The sequence below is a fragment of the Leucopleurus acutus genome (assembly GCF_964270905.1).
Source record: "Leucopleurus acutus genome assembly, chromosome: 2".
In the NCBI taxonomy this organism is placed as follows: domain Eukaryota; kingdom Metazoa; phylum Chordata; class Mammalia; order Artiodactyla; family Delphinidae; genus Leucopleurus; species Leucopleurus acutus.
The window spans coordinates 118,859,701-118,874,126 of record NC_139143.1 but is presented as its reverse complement, the minus strand read 5'-3'; the positions used below and the strand labels follow the sequence as shown (position 1 = coordinate 118,874,126).

General features: G+C 41.5%; 1 protein-coding gene across 2 annotated transcripts in view; it reads right to left on the bottom strand.

Moving 5' to 3' along the window:
• Positions 1-12,545, bottom strand: part of MCOLN3 (mucolipin TRP cation channel 3) — a gene marked incomplete at both ends in the record, with an annotated part of 31,985 nt that extends 19,440 nt beyond the window's left edge. The window contains 3 exons of one of the 2 annotated variants that reach the window (XM_082861963.1): positions 3,515-3,682; positions 7,471-7,700; positions 12,470-12,545. In XM_082861963.1, the coding sequence (XP_082718089.1) occupies positions 3,515-3,682; positions 7,471-7,700; positions 12,470-12,545 (474 nt within the window). Of the gene's footprint in view, positions 1-3,514; positions 3,683-7,470; positions 7,856-12,469 lie in introns of those variants that run through there. The other variant, XM_082861964.1, reaches the window with a different exon arrangement.
• Positions 12,546-14,426: the final 1,881 nt, after the last annotated feature.

The following is a 14,426-nucleotide window of genomic DNA, read 5'->3' as shown; positions in this document are numbered from 1 at the left end:
CTTCCTTGCTATCTTAATAAGGCTCCTCATGGAGGTCTGAGCACCTGCAGGAGATGGATGTTGTAGGCAAAGAGTGTTGCCTGCCACTCCAATAAACAATAAGTGTTGCCTGCCATCAAGCCTTCAGCCACTGCAGTGGCATCACGGGTGTGCTCTGAGGGGAATTCAGGATGGAGAAAAACAGATTACTGGTCCTGGATAGTTAAGATGCATATCAAAGGAATAACTGCCATGAGCCCAGGCTCTTGCATCTTCCCATACATAGAAAGGCACTAAAATCATTAATTTGAGATATCTGGGTTTTTTTATGATTAGCAGTAATCTTTTGATGTTTCATTACATGGATTTTTGTTTGTTTGTTTGTTTTGTTTTGTTTCAGCAAAAGCCCTCTTTGGAACAGTCCCTCAGAGCTATCTGAGAGGCGTCTTCCCGGGCTGTAGTCTGCAGCGATGTCCTTGAATAAAACATAGTTCTCAGCTTTTAGGTTATGCATTTTTTTCAGTTCAGGGGCAAGTGGCAGGACCATGTCCAGCTAAAGGGCAGCTCTGGAGCCTGAGTCAGAGGACTCTGGGACCGGAATGTGGTGTGGGACTATCGTTGAAAGGCAGGTGACCTGTAGGACTGACTGATGGGGCACCTAACTGACTATGGCCTCTGTGGGGCATTAATCAGGCTGGACATCTGACCCTACTTGCCTCTGCAGCTCTGCCTTGAGGGAAGTAGTTTTTCACGCAGATCCATGGGCCCCAGGTCACCCTTTGGAAGACAATATAAAAACACGTTAAAGATCCTTACCTGAGTAACGTGGCACCCAAAGTAAAGCAGATTAAAACCGATTGCTCCTTGATTATAGATGGATTTTTTGTGGCCCCTCTGTGATTACCTGATCTCAACACATGAATCTTTTGAGCTCTTTCATTCATTCACAAACATCTGAGTGCCTGGGATGTACCTCCACCTTCCCGGAATAAATATATTAATATGTGGCACTTAACGCTGTTATATGTATAAAATGAGGAGTATTATGCAATCAAATCTGTGATTTTAGATGAATCCTTTAGAAAACAGTCAAGAAATGGTAGGGAGGGGAAGGAGGGAAGCCAACCAGAAGTAGGGATATACAGACTATGTCTGAGCTGCAAGAATAAATGGTTCCAAGACCCTGAGACCTTTAAATCTAAGCAAGTAATCAGAAAGAGAAACATGTCTGGGGAGCAGGTGGGAAGAGAACAGGAACCCGTTTTGGTCGGAGTGGTTCTGAAGTGCTCGTGAGCTGTCTGCATGCAGCAGTGTGAGCAAATGGTTCAGGGTCACCTCTCCTGGCAGTGGCTGAGGCTGTGTAGAGGAGGAAATTCTGTAGGAAAAGGACAAACCTTTGAGGACTGCCTTAATTGAAGGGGCGGATGAAAGAAGGAACCCAGTAAAGATGGCCCAAACATGACTGATTGCTAAGAGCCAGGACATAGTATAAAAATAACTAGGTCTTTGATATTCAAATACATAAACATATATACTAAACCAAAGTGATGCTGTTATAACCTGTGTTGGATCAGGATGAACCCTAGAGGTTATGCAGTTAGATGGCATTTTAGGGCTCTACTGTTCAGGAAAACTAATTAGTCATGGAACTAGCTCTAAGGACTGAGAAGCTACTGTCTTATCTGTTCATTCTCCTTGGTGACTATCACCGCAACTATCAAGAGATTTCCTTACAGAAAACAAAGATCTTTCTTTCATATCAGTCTATATTTTCTCTATTCAGTTCTCTGGAATCGTGTAGAATAACTGACCTCATTAACAACTAAAACTTTATTTATGAATATTGTGATCAAGATACTTTTTTTTTTTTTTTTTTTTTTTTTTTTTGCGGTACGCAGGCCTCTCACTGTTGTGGCTTCTCCGATTGTGGAGCACAGGCTCCAGACACGCGGGCTCAGCGGCCATGGCTCACGGGCCCAGCCGCTCTGCGGCATGTGGGATCTTCCCGGACCGGGGCACGAACCCATGTCCCCTGCATCAGCAGGCAGAACTCAATCACTGCGCCACCAGGGAAGCCCTCAAGATACTTTTTACCTTCAGTTTAAAATGCCTGATAGTGATGTAGAGAACAAATGTATGGACACTAAGGGGGCAAAGTGGGGCTGGGGGTGGTGGTGGTGGGATGAACTGGGAGATTGGGATCGACATATATACACTAATATGTATAAAATAGATAACTAATAAGAACCTGCTGTATAAAATAAAAGAAAATAAAATTCAAAAAAAATAAAATAAAATGCCTGATAGCGCCCAGAAGATGGTAGGGAGTCACTTGCCCTAAGTAAACCCCACCCCAATTAATATTATCTACCTATATACTAGCACAAGGAATCTACATGCAATTCTGTAAAGAACACGGAAATCTGATAAACAGAATGGCCTGACTGCCAAATATTATATTTTTAAGACTGCTCTTAGGCTTACTATATAAAAAAGGTAAAAACATTTTAGGAGGAATTTAATGAACTGTTTACATCTTGCCTCTACCCGCCCAAAACCAAACTACCAATTTGGTTCAGCGTAGCTTTAGATGAACTTAATAATCTTAAAACAAGAATGTCAAAGCTGAATATCTCCAGCATTTTACTATTTTTTACCTTACAAATTGTAGGGCGTATTTCTATTTAACAACATATTTAGCTTACTTCTATTACTATAGATTTCTGGCCAATTTTTGTAATCTGAATGCGATCAGAAAGCCTTAGCGTCACAAATACGTATTTTATCTCACTGTGCATAGTTTGTCTCCAGGATAAGGAGAGCCATAATTGGACTATAATAATTTTTTGAAGAAGAGTTGTAATGTTTTTGAAATGTTATCTACAGACTAACTCAGGTTAGCAATACTGACTTCAAGAAAGCTTCCAACGATTCCCACAAAATAGGAGATTTTGGACTTGAGAAAGTACTATTTGTAGCAAAAACAAATTGATCAGAAACTCTGAATAGAAACTTGAATCATCTGTATGAAAAACAAGCTTCCTTTTTGAGGCAGTTAATCAATATTACAATAAAATCATTGTCATGTATGACATAAAGACCTTACTTATTTTTTAAATGAAATTTCAGGTCTTGGTTACTATACACACTCTGCAAAGTTAATATTCTCATTATTTGTTAAGGGTCCCTGAAAGTATAAGCTCTGAAGCCTTAATGACTACTTACAGCCAAGGTCATGGTTAATCATTTTAAACCTTTGAGGTTCTCATGCCAAGCCCTAGCTCTGACTCTTTTAATTAAGTCTTTAAAGTTTCTGTCTTTCTGTTACTAAAGAAAAGCTTTTCTCAACTTCTAGTTCTGTTAAAGTTTGTTGGCAACGTTAAAAAAAATTTAACTGTTTTATACATGTCATTTACATATTTCATTAAAAAATGTTCACCCTTGTGCAACTGAATGTCAGTTTCTATTATGTACATTGCTAACAATTTTCCAGTCTAATCTTTTTCCCAAGTGAAGAATGCATGTGTTTGTTTACCTGGTTCACTGCGAAGAGGATCTGATCGTATACATCACTTTGTGTATACACTGCATATGTGTCATCCATTCGGTCTATATATCCTTTTAGGAAGAGGTGTTTGAATGCTATAGTGTTCTCTTCCTTGAAAGCTACCACCATCTGGTTACTTAGCCCAAAAAAGATCAGCTTAAAAGAAAAAAAGAAAAAGTAAGAGGGTCAAAAAGTAATGAAATAAAAGTTCTGCATAAAATGATCAATTCATCTATTCAAGATTCAATGCCTAATTAATCCTGAATATATTCAATAGAAATTAAAAGTTTGGCAGCTGTGAATTAATTTGTCCTTAAAGATAAGGTGGGTTTCTAGTTTTAAAATAAAAGAAAGCGATTTTGCATACTTTCAACATTTATTTTCATGTATGATCCCACTTATGACATTTTCCCTACCAACAAAAGCTTTAGGAGTTCAGAGAAGCCCTTTAGGAGTTCTTTAGCTCAGAGAAGCAAGGTAACTGACTAAGGAAGTTGGAAGGTTTCTCTAAGGAAGAAAGAATAATAGAAACCCTAAAATATGTGCATAACTTGGTCAGGGGACATTTGAGGAACACGGGGGAAAGGCCAAGAAGGTTGAGTTGAACTTAGCACTTTGGGGAGACATTGAGGACACCAGCATAATTCAATGAGAGAAATAGTGAGAAAAAATGTGAAGAGAAAGACTGGAGTCAGATGGTGCAGGGGCTTGAATGGCAAATAGAAGAGTTCAAAATGAATTCTGTAGAACAAAAAGGTCTTGAAGCAGGTGTACAATACAACCTAAGAAATATCTTACATAAGTTTAAGTCCTATAATCAAACTATATTCCTAGGTCTAACTACCAAAACTGTGACAATAAGGCCAAAAATAAAAATATTATTTCAACTCATCTCTAAATTAAAATGTATTAACGTAACGTATCCTTAACATTCATGCAGGATTGACCCCAGAGTTTTACATGAAACTCAGCTGTCCTCTTGCTCTCTCTCTCACACACACACACACACACACACACACACACACACACACACACACACGTGTGTGCACGCTGTAAGTTTAGAACATATATTTTAACTTAGATAGCAGAGTAAGGGGGGCAACATATATTTTATATGGAAAAGGGGAACACCACCGAAAACCTATGTTCCATACACTATTGCAGGAAATTTCTTCATACTAATACCACAGCATAGTTCCTAATACACCCATTTTACAGATGCATACATGAAGACTCAGAGAAGTTAAATAATTTTTACAAGTCACATCAGTAGCAAGTATATAGTCAAAATTCTAACCCAAGTCTAACAGACTAAATCCAAGCTCTAACTATCCAAGCTCATGCTACACAAAGTATCCAGGGTCTGATCAGGGAAAAATAGAGACAGTAGACCAATCTTTTCGCCTCTCACCTCCCCTTGTGACGTATGCCCTGTATCCCACACATGTCATCACTCTCTACCTAACTCGACTCTCATTTCTAAAGAGCCTCTTTAAGCTGTGTCCTATTTAAGTCTCAGTAAGATGATAGCTTCATATTCCAGGGATTTTACATCTATCGAAGCTGATGATTAAAAAGCCTCCAGAGAATTCCCAAAGATATTTTTACCGATTCATTCAAATATATGAATACCTTCACAAGCCAGCACCGAGCTAGAAGACACAGTTCTTGCCCTCAAGGGCCTAGGGGCAGACAAGAGTACACTGGCAGAGAGAACTACTATAATTCAGAGACTGAGCCAGGCAGTGTGAAAAGGAAACTTTTAGTAGGGTGCCTATCATCATAGTCATCTTTCTTTTGCTGCTGCAGACACAAAATCTCCAACTTAACAGAAATACCACTGTCTTTTCCCTGAAAAGAGGAAATCTGTCATCAAGTCACCCTCATTTGCTCAATTACAGAGTCTTTATGTAATATTTGTTTGATTGTTCCAATGTAGATTAAGGAAACATCACAGTTAAGAAAAACCCTCAGTTACTAAAAAAACTTACCTAAATGCCTTTTATATGCTTATTACTAACAGGCTTAACATCTTAAACTGTTAGTCAATTTTCCTCTTGACCACCCTAGGAAACACAGGAAAGTTAGATGAGCTTCCTAAATCTTTTAGGACTTGAGGATATGGGGAGGTGGAAGGGTAAGCTGGGACAAAGTGAGAGAGTGGAATGGACATATATACACTACCAAATGTAAAATAGATAGCTAGTGGGAAGCAGCCGCATAGCACAGGGAGATCAGCTCGGTACTTTGTGACCACCTAGAGGGGTGGGATAGGGAGGGTGGGAGGGAGGGAGACACAAGAGGGAAGAGATATGGGGACATATGTATATGTATAACTGCTTCACTTTGTTGTAAAGCAGAAACTAACACACCATTGTAAAGCAATTATACTCCAATGAAGATGTTTAAAAATTAAAAAAAAAAAGAACATAAGTCTTAGAGGGAATAGAATCTGAGTTTGAATCTCAGTTCTATTCTTCTAGTTTCCTGACTATGACAGGTTATTTTACTTCACTAAGCCTCAGTGTTTTCATCTGTGTAATGGAGATACTACTACCTAACTCTGATTTGTTTTAAGAAGTGAATGTGATGATATAAAATGTTTAGGCCGAAACACAGTAAACACACAAGTGGTACCTATCGTTCTAAGTAGAAAATATTCATGTTCGACTGACACAGGCTTTCCCTCCAACTTATCAGAAATAACACAGATAAATATTTTCACTATTGTGACACACCACATTATCAGCTGGAAGTTAAGAATTTCAATTCCAGCTTGCCAAATATACTGAGAACTGAACATCCATTTTTATGTTGATATGTTAGAGGGAGAGAACACGTGCCTCTAAAGTCTTGATTCCGCCAGTGGCCGTACTAGTCAGTACTAATCACGTGGCTCTATAAATATCAGTTCCTTATTCTGTAAACCAAAGGATTCCAGTATTTATCCAATAGAAGTATTGTTGAAATTAAATGAAATAATGTCCTGGAACAAAATAATCACTCAAATGTCAGTTTCCTTTACACAACACCTAGCATCAGAAACGTAGGCAAGAATTTCACCAACTTCATATGACTGTAGAAATAGCCTTAGCTTCTAATACCTTAAGCATTTGTTCTCAATTATCAGTTAAGATTAGCAATTTCGGAGTTAAAAAAATTCTCCTTGAATACCAGTTGTTTATGTACTTATGCATTTTTCACCAAATTACGAGAAAGTATTAATAAAAATAAACGTATCACATCTATTTTTCCTATTAAAATCTTTTATTTTTGCCCCTTTGCTTTTAACAAGAGATAGTTACTCTCACCAGCAGGAAAACATACCTTCACAAGAGTAAATCATAAGTATATATAAAGAATCACAAAATATAATTTCCCCCCAAAATGTTAAGAGAAGGCAAGGAAATGAGATTCAACATCTCCTGAAATGAAGTCTCATATTTCACTACCTATGCTACTCCTTTTAATCAACTCCACATTCTTCCACCTCAGGGCTCCCATGATCACAGGGACGTGAGAATCCAAATACTCTTAACAAAAATCCTGAAGTTTCTGAAGAGACAGAAATTCTCAGGAAACTAACTAGGGGAAAAAAAAGAATCCTCTGGTTGGGCAATAGCTAGTTTCCATAGTTGATTTAGAAACCTTCAGCTAAGCTTCTTGATTGGAAGCCAAATATTAAAATTTTCTTTTCCTGCAAACCAATTACATTATGTGAGTAAAATTATAACTTCATGAAAGATGAGAAGGAAAAGAGAGAAAACAAAAAAACCAAAGTCTTCTTTCACAAATATTGAAGTGGGAGGGTTTAAGATTGCATATCTCCTTAATTATTGTTCTTTATTATGCATACAGTTAAAAGTTATAAAAAATAAAACTGTCCATAATTCTCTTTGTTAGTAAAAGAAGACTTCGCTAATCTCATGATCTGAGATCGTTACCTGGATGGTTACCATTGCCATTTTTAGAATTTGTATGGCAAGTTTCCACGGTTTTCTACCTCGAGCCCAGAACTTCTCACAAGGATTCATGAAAAAAAATTTGAGTTTTCGCCTCATCTGGTCTTCTAATAGAAGCTCCTCAGAGGGAGATGTATGCTGGTTAAAAGTGCAGCGATTTTCTTCTTCATGAGAGCTGCAGCTACTTATAACAGCCTCAGGATTTGCCATCTCTAGGAGGAAAAAAAAAAAAAACTGTAAATGAAGGCAACATCTATGTTCTTTGCTATTGCAGGATAGTTGATGAAGTCCAGACAAAAGATCAGCTTTCAAATAAGCACCATTGTTCTAAACTGCACCTTTGAAGATCAATGGCACAGGATAGAAAGCCCAGAAATAAACCTGACACACCTATGGTCAATTAGTCTATGACAAAGGAGGCAAGAATATACAATGGAGGAAAGACAGTCTCTTCAATAAGTGGTGCTGCGAAAACCAGACAGCTACATGTAAAAGAATGAAATTAGAACATTCTCTAATACCACACACAAATAAATGGATTAAAGACCTAAATGTAAGGCTGGAAACTATAGAATTCTTGGAGGAAAACATAAGCAGAACACTCTTTGACATAACTCACAGCAACATCTTTTTCAATGTCTCCTAGAGTAATGGAAATAAAACCAAAAATAAACATATGGGACCTAATTTAACTCAAAAGCTTTTACACAGCAAAGGAAACCCTAAACAAGATGAAAAGACAACCCACAGACTGGGAGAAAATATTTGCAAACGATGTGACCGACAAGGGATTAGTCTCCAAAATTTACAAACAGCTCATGTGGCTCAATATTAAAAAAACAAACAACTGAATCAAAAAATGGACAAAAGACCTAAATAGACATTTCTCCAAAGACATACAGATGGCCAAGAGGCACACGAAAAGATGCTCAACATTGCTAATTATTAATGAAATGAAAATAAAAACTATAATGAGATATCATCTCACATCAGTCAGAATGGCCATCATTGAAAAATCTACAAACAATAAATGCCGGCTGTGGAGAAAAGAGAACCCTCCTACACTGCTGATGGGAATGTAATTTGGTACAGCCACTATGGAGAACAGTATGGAGGTTCCTTAAAAAACTAAAAATAGAGCTACCATATGATCCAGCAATCCCACTCCTGGGTATATATTCTGAGAAAAACATGGTTAGAAAGGATACATGCACCCCAATGTTCACTGTAGCGCTGTTTACAATAGCCAAGACATGGAAGCAACCTAAACATCCATTGACAGATGAATGGATTAAGAAGATGTGGTACATATACACAATGGAATATTACTCGGTCATAAAAATGAATGAAATAATGTCATTTGCAGCAACATGGATGGACCTACAGATTATCATACTAAATGAAGTCAGACAAAGAAAGACAAATATCATGTGGTATCAGTTATATGTGGAATCTAAAAAAAAAGATAAAATGAACTTATTTACAAAACAGAAACAGACTCACAGACATAGAAAACAAACTTAGGGTTACCAAAGGGGAAAGGTGGGAGAGAGAGAGAAACTAGGAGGTTGGGATTAACATATACACAGTACTATATACAAAATAGACAATCGACAAGGACCTACTGTATAGCACAGGGAACTCTACTCAATATTCTGTAATAACGTATAGGGGAAAAGAATTTGAAAAAGAATAGATATAGGTATATGTATGACTGAATCACTTTGCTGTGCACCTGGAACTAACACAACATTGTAAATCAACTATACTCCAATATAAAACAAAAATTTTTTAAATAAAAAATAAAAAGAGGGGGCTTCCCTGGTGGCGCAGTGGTTGAGAATCTGCCTGCTAATGCAGGGGACATGGGTTCGAGCCCTGGTCTGGGAAGATCCCACATGCCGCGGAGCAACTAGGCCCGTGAGCCACAACTACTGAGCCTGCGCGTCTGGAGCCTGTGCTCCGCAACAAGAGAGGCCACAATAGTGAGAGGCCCACACACCGCGATGAAGAGTGGCCCCCGCTTGCCACAACTAGAAAAAGCCCTCGCACAGAAACAAAGACCCAACATAGACAAAAATAAATAAATAAACAAATGTGGGGTTTACATAAATAAATAAAAAGAATGTGGTTACAATTACAAAAAAATAAACTGCGCTTTTGATGCTTACAAAATCAGTTAGAACATAGCACGTGATTTTTCTTTTGGTTTCAGTTACTGAGTGAATTTTTATCCAATTGAAAACTACCAAATTCAAGGGCTGCTATTAATAAAAGACTATATGTACCTATATAGAGAATGTTATATGCTTTCTGCCTCATTCAGTAACAGGTATAGTTAGAGCAGGGTGTCCTGAAAGCACTGGTAAGGTGTCAGAGAGTAGGCTGGACTCAGAAATTATACGCAAAATTTTGTAGATATATGGATATGGCCACTTTTCCTGGGGAGATACTTACCGTTTCATCAGATTATCAAAAAAAAATTTTTAAACCATTGAGTTAAAGGTAAAAGATGTGATGAAGAGCAGGGGTCCCCAAGCTCCGGGGACCTGTTAGGAACCCGGACCACACAGCAGGAGGTGAGTGGCGAGCAAGCAATGGAAGCTTCATCTGCTGCTCCCCATTGCTTACGTTACAGCCTGAACCATCTCCCCTTTCCCCCCAGTCCATGGAAGAATTGTCTGCCACGAAACTGGTCCCTGGTGCCAAAAAGGTTGGGGACCGCTGATGTAGAGAACCAGATCCTGTTTGGTTTCTAATCCTGGTTCTACAATGTGACACTTCTGTGACCTTAGGCAAGTCACTCAGCCTGTCTGAGCCTCAGTTTTCTCTTCTGCAAAATGGGAATAAGAATATCTACCCTCATGTGTTTCTAGTGAGAAAATGCAAATAAAACCCTTGCATAGGGTCTAACACTAAACAAGCAGCCTCACTTTCCCTACAGCCCCAGCAGACAGAGCAGCTTCCTAAACAGCCAACAAGGTTCTTAAGAGACAGTGTGAGCTTCAGGGGACTTAACAAAGGAGGTCTGAAAAGGAGAACTCAGAATCTCAATTTAAGTCCAAGTCCCGATCAGCAACATCACTTGTATTAGCTTTTTATTGAAGGCCTTAGAGTTATGTAGCACATTTTACTTTTCAAAGCACTTCATACTTTTTTTTTTTTTAAATCCCTTTGCAGAGGATAGGGTTGGTTTTATTGTCTTCATAGTCAGCTTATCCAAAGTGATAAAGAAGTTACTCCAGAAACTGGAAACTGTCTTGGATTTTCCCTCAGGCTAATATTGATATTATGGAAACTTTTTCAAAATGAAATACCCCACACCACCACGGAGAGGAGAGTTCTTTTTTATAGAATAGTAAGGCTGGCTCTGTTTGATATTTTTACTATAACTTCTACTCAGAGACTGGGATGGGGTGCGTGGAGGATTCAAACTGTACTAACACAATATCTAACAAGTCACTGTCTAGGTGCTTTCCAAGTCTAGAATCCGACATCTGGTTCTGAAATCAAACATTCTTAGCAAACCCAACATCTGCAAAAGTAGATATTGGCTATAAAAACTATCCATGGGGAAGGTTTTAAAATTCTTGATGAATGAAAAGGTTAATAAGGATAGGGGACTTCCCTGGCAGTCCAGTGGTTAAGACTCCGTGCTTCCACTGCAGTGGGCTCGAGTTGATCCCAGGTGGGGGAACTAAGATCCCGCATGCCTCGCAGACAAAAAAAAAGAAAAAAAAGAAAAGAAAAGAAAGAAAGAAGGATATTGCTGAGTCAATAGAGCATGAAACATATTTACAGTAGCATATGCAGTACCTTCAGAATGAAATAATTATGATAGAACTCATTAAGGTATGGCTGGCGTGGGTATTAAAATGCCTGTCAAAGTCCGAGTACAATAACTCATAAAGACATAGGGCGAGAAAAAAGTTAATCCCTTAGGATTTTCACTCAAGAACATTTTATTGCCTTCTTCAAAAAGGTATATTTTTCACCAGCATTTAAGGAGACTTTACCTATGGGATTTATAAGGAAGATGATTCACGCGAGTTCATGGAAACTCGCATATGAACAGTAACATAATAATGAAGCTCTTAATAATACAGCATGTTGGTGAATGACAGATTTGAGGTCACATTCAGCGCTTTGTATTTTGATACAGGTAAAATTAAACTGTAAACAAACTAGCCACACGCCGTGTAACAGTAACCCACAGGAACAAAGAGAAAAAGAACCAACCACAATTAATTTATTTAGCACATCGCACCAAGCTGTCCCGAACCGTAAGATGTTTCATTCACAAGGACTGACCGCTAAACTCTCTGCAAACCTTAGTTTACCGTCAGAGAAGGCCTTCTGAAGGTGCACTTTAAAAACTGAGACTGTCCAGACCCCTAGCCGCTGACAGTGTCGCCCAACAATCCTGTACACCCACCCGGGGGGCAGCGCAGGATGCAGGGTCGGTGGAGACGCGGGTCAGGAAAGTCCGCGATACTATATCCGGTCTTAGAATCTACAAACACACCGAGATTCCTTATTCACGGCGAGGAGGGGCTTAACTGGAATGAACTGCAGAAAACTAAAGAAAACCGAGGAATATGTGTAAAGAGTAAAAGCCTCACAGTTGATGACAGGGACGCGAGCTCCTTACACGACCCGAGCCCGGCTGGAAGCTACTTTCGCCCAGCGCAGGGACGCCGGCTTTGGGCCCCAAGTCCATCCTCCCCCTACCCTCTAATAAAGGGACACTGAGTCAAGTCTGGCTTGCACAGTCTGGCTGTGCAAGCTGCAGAGTGTCTCCGAGCTTCCCCCTCCCGCGGCCCCCGGCCGCAGGCCGACGGCCGCCCCTTTCCCAGGCCTCCCAGGCGAGGCCCCGCCCACAGGTGGCTTCCCGGGGTTGGGGGGATGGTGGCGCGTCAGGGTCTCCCGGCGCCGCAGCTTGAGTACCGGCTACTCCGGGCGGGGGGGCGCCGCCACTGACCTTGGGCGGGCGGCCGAGGGGGCGCGGGGCCGAACCGCTGCAGCTCGCACCCCGCTCCCACCTGTGTCCCCTCCATGGCGCCGCCGTCCGGGGCCCGACCCTCCCGCCGTGTCTCACCGACGGCTTGAGACGTCGCGGGCTCTCCCTTCGCGCTGCGGGCGCCGTTCCCACGACACCTGATGCCTCCGGGCGTTTCGGGGCTCGGTTCACCTGCGTCCGCAGCGCGCGGAGGGGGAAGCGGGGCGCCGGCTAGTGAGCGTGGGGGCGGCCTTCTGTCCGAGGCCGGTGAGCAGCCCTAGAAGCCTCTGAGGCTCAGCTCATCCCGGGGCCCGACGTGAGCCCTGTGGTCAGGAGCCGCCGCCTTTGGCATCCTCCCTCCTCCGGCCGATTGAACCCGTGACCCTCCGCCGCAGCGCTCCGCTCCCTTCCACGCCCTTTCTGGAGCCGTCTTTCAGAACTTGCGGCGAAGGAGGCCACCTGAAGGAGCCCGGCGGCGTCGACGTTCTCTGGGCGCCTCTCCCTTCGCTCCCCTCCCTGTACCAGTAAGGTGACCCGCTCCACCCTCCTCGGGTTTCTCGGGCTGGCCAGGAGCTGCGGACCCGGGAGGTGCGAGTGCGTGGGTTCCCGGCTTCCATTCTCTGCTCGCGGGGGTAAAAGAGACAGGCTGGAGGTAAAGTGCCTGGAAGCGGGTGAGCGCGCAGTCCTCTCCTTCAGCTTTCTAAGTTTTTTGTTTTTGTTTTAATTTTTATTTATTTATTTATTATTATTTTGGGGTGGGCTGTGTTGGGTCTTCGTTGCTGCACGCGGGCTTTCTCTAGTTGCGGTGAGCGGGGTCTACCCTTTGTTGCAGTGCACGGGCTTCTCATTTAGTAGCTTCTCTTGTTGCAGAGCATGGGCTCTAGGCACGCGGGCTTCAGTAGTTGTGGCTCGCGGGCTCTAGAGTGCAGTCTCAGTAGCTGTGGCGCATGGGCTTAATTGCTCCGCGGCATGTGGGATCTTCCCAGACCAGGCATCGAATCCGTGTCCCCTGCATTGGCAGGCAGATTCTTATCCACTGTGCCACCAGGGAAGCCCTATTCTAAGTTTTGTATACAAAGAAATCAGGAAGGGTAAGATTTTTCAAGCATGAGCCTTGTACCCTCTCTAGGCCTTCCAGTTTGGGAGAATTGCTATGAAATTAGTGGACTGTTGACTAGACTCTTCTAGAATGGATCCCGGGTCTGAAAAAGCCCTGGGAAAGCTCTTAAAACAAATGTGACTGGAAACACTCGAAGTAAAGTTTCTTTGCTTGGCCAGACTTCGGTCAGGCTCCTGAAACTTTCTCTTAGGCTCACATGTGCACTTTCTTGTAAAATCCGCTTTTAGCAAGAACCCTGCTAAGTCAGTCTAACTAGAACCACTCCACGCCCCTGCCACCCCTCCAAGATGTGATCAGGTTCCTCATCCTTCACCACTCCCCAGGTGATGTCTGATCATCCTGGCCCTTTTTCAGCAAGAATCCTGCAAGGTCAATGTAGCCAAAACTCCCCTTAGCCCTATTGTTTTCTTTGAGTAATTTTCCATCCATTGACCCCTACCCTGCAAATTCTCACTTGCCCATGCTATATTAGGGGTTGAGCCCCATCTCTCTCCTCCACTGTAAAATCCCATGGCAGCGGTCCTTATAACTATCAGAATGGCCACTTTAATAAGTGTCATTGAATATTTATTTAAGAGTAGATCTCCAACCATAACCTTTTTTTTCATAAATTCTCTTTTTTTTTTAAATTAAACTCATCAGGAATAGATCAGGAACTTTGATTACTTTTTTTTTTTTTTTTTTTTTTTTTTTTGTGGTATGCGGGCCTTTCACTGTTGTGGCCTCTCCAGTTGCAGAGCACAGTCATCCAGACACGCAGGCTTAGTGGCCATGCCTTACGGGCCCAGCCGCTCCACGGCATGTGGGATCTTCCCAGAC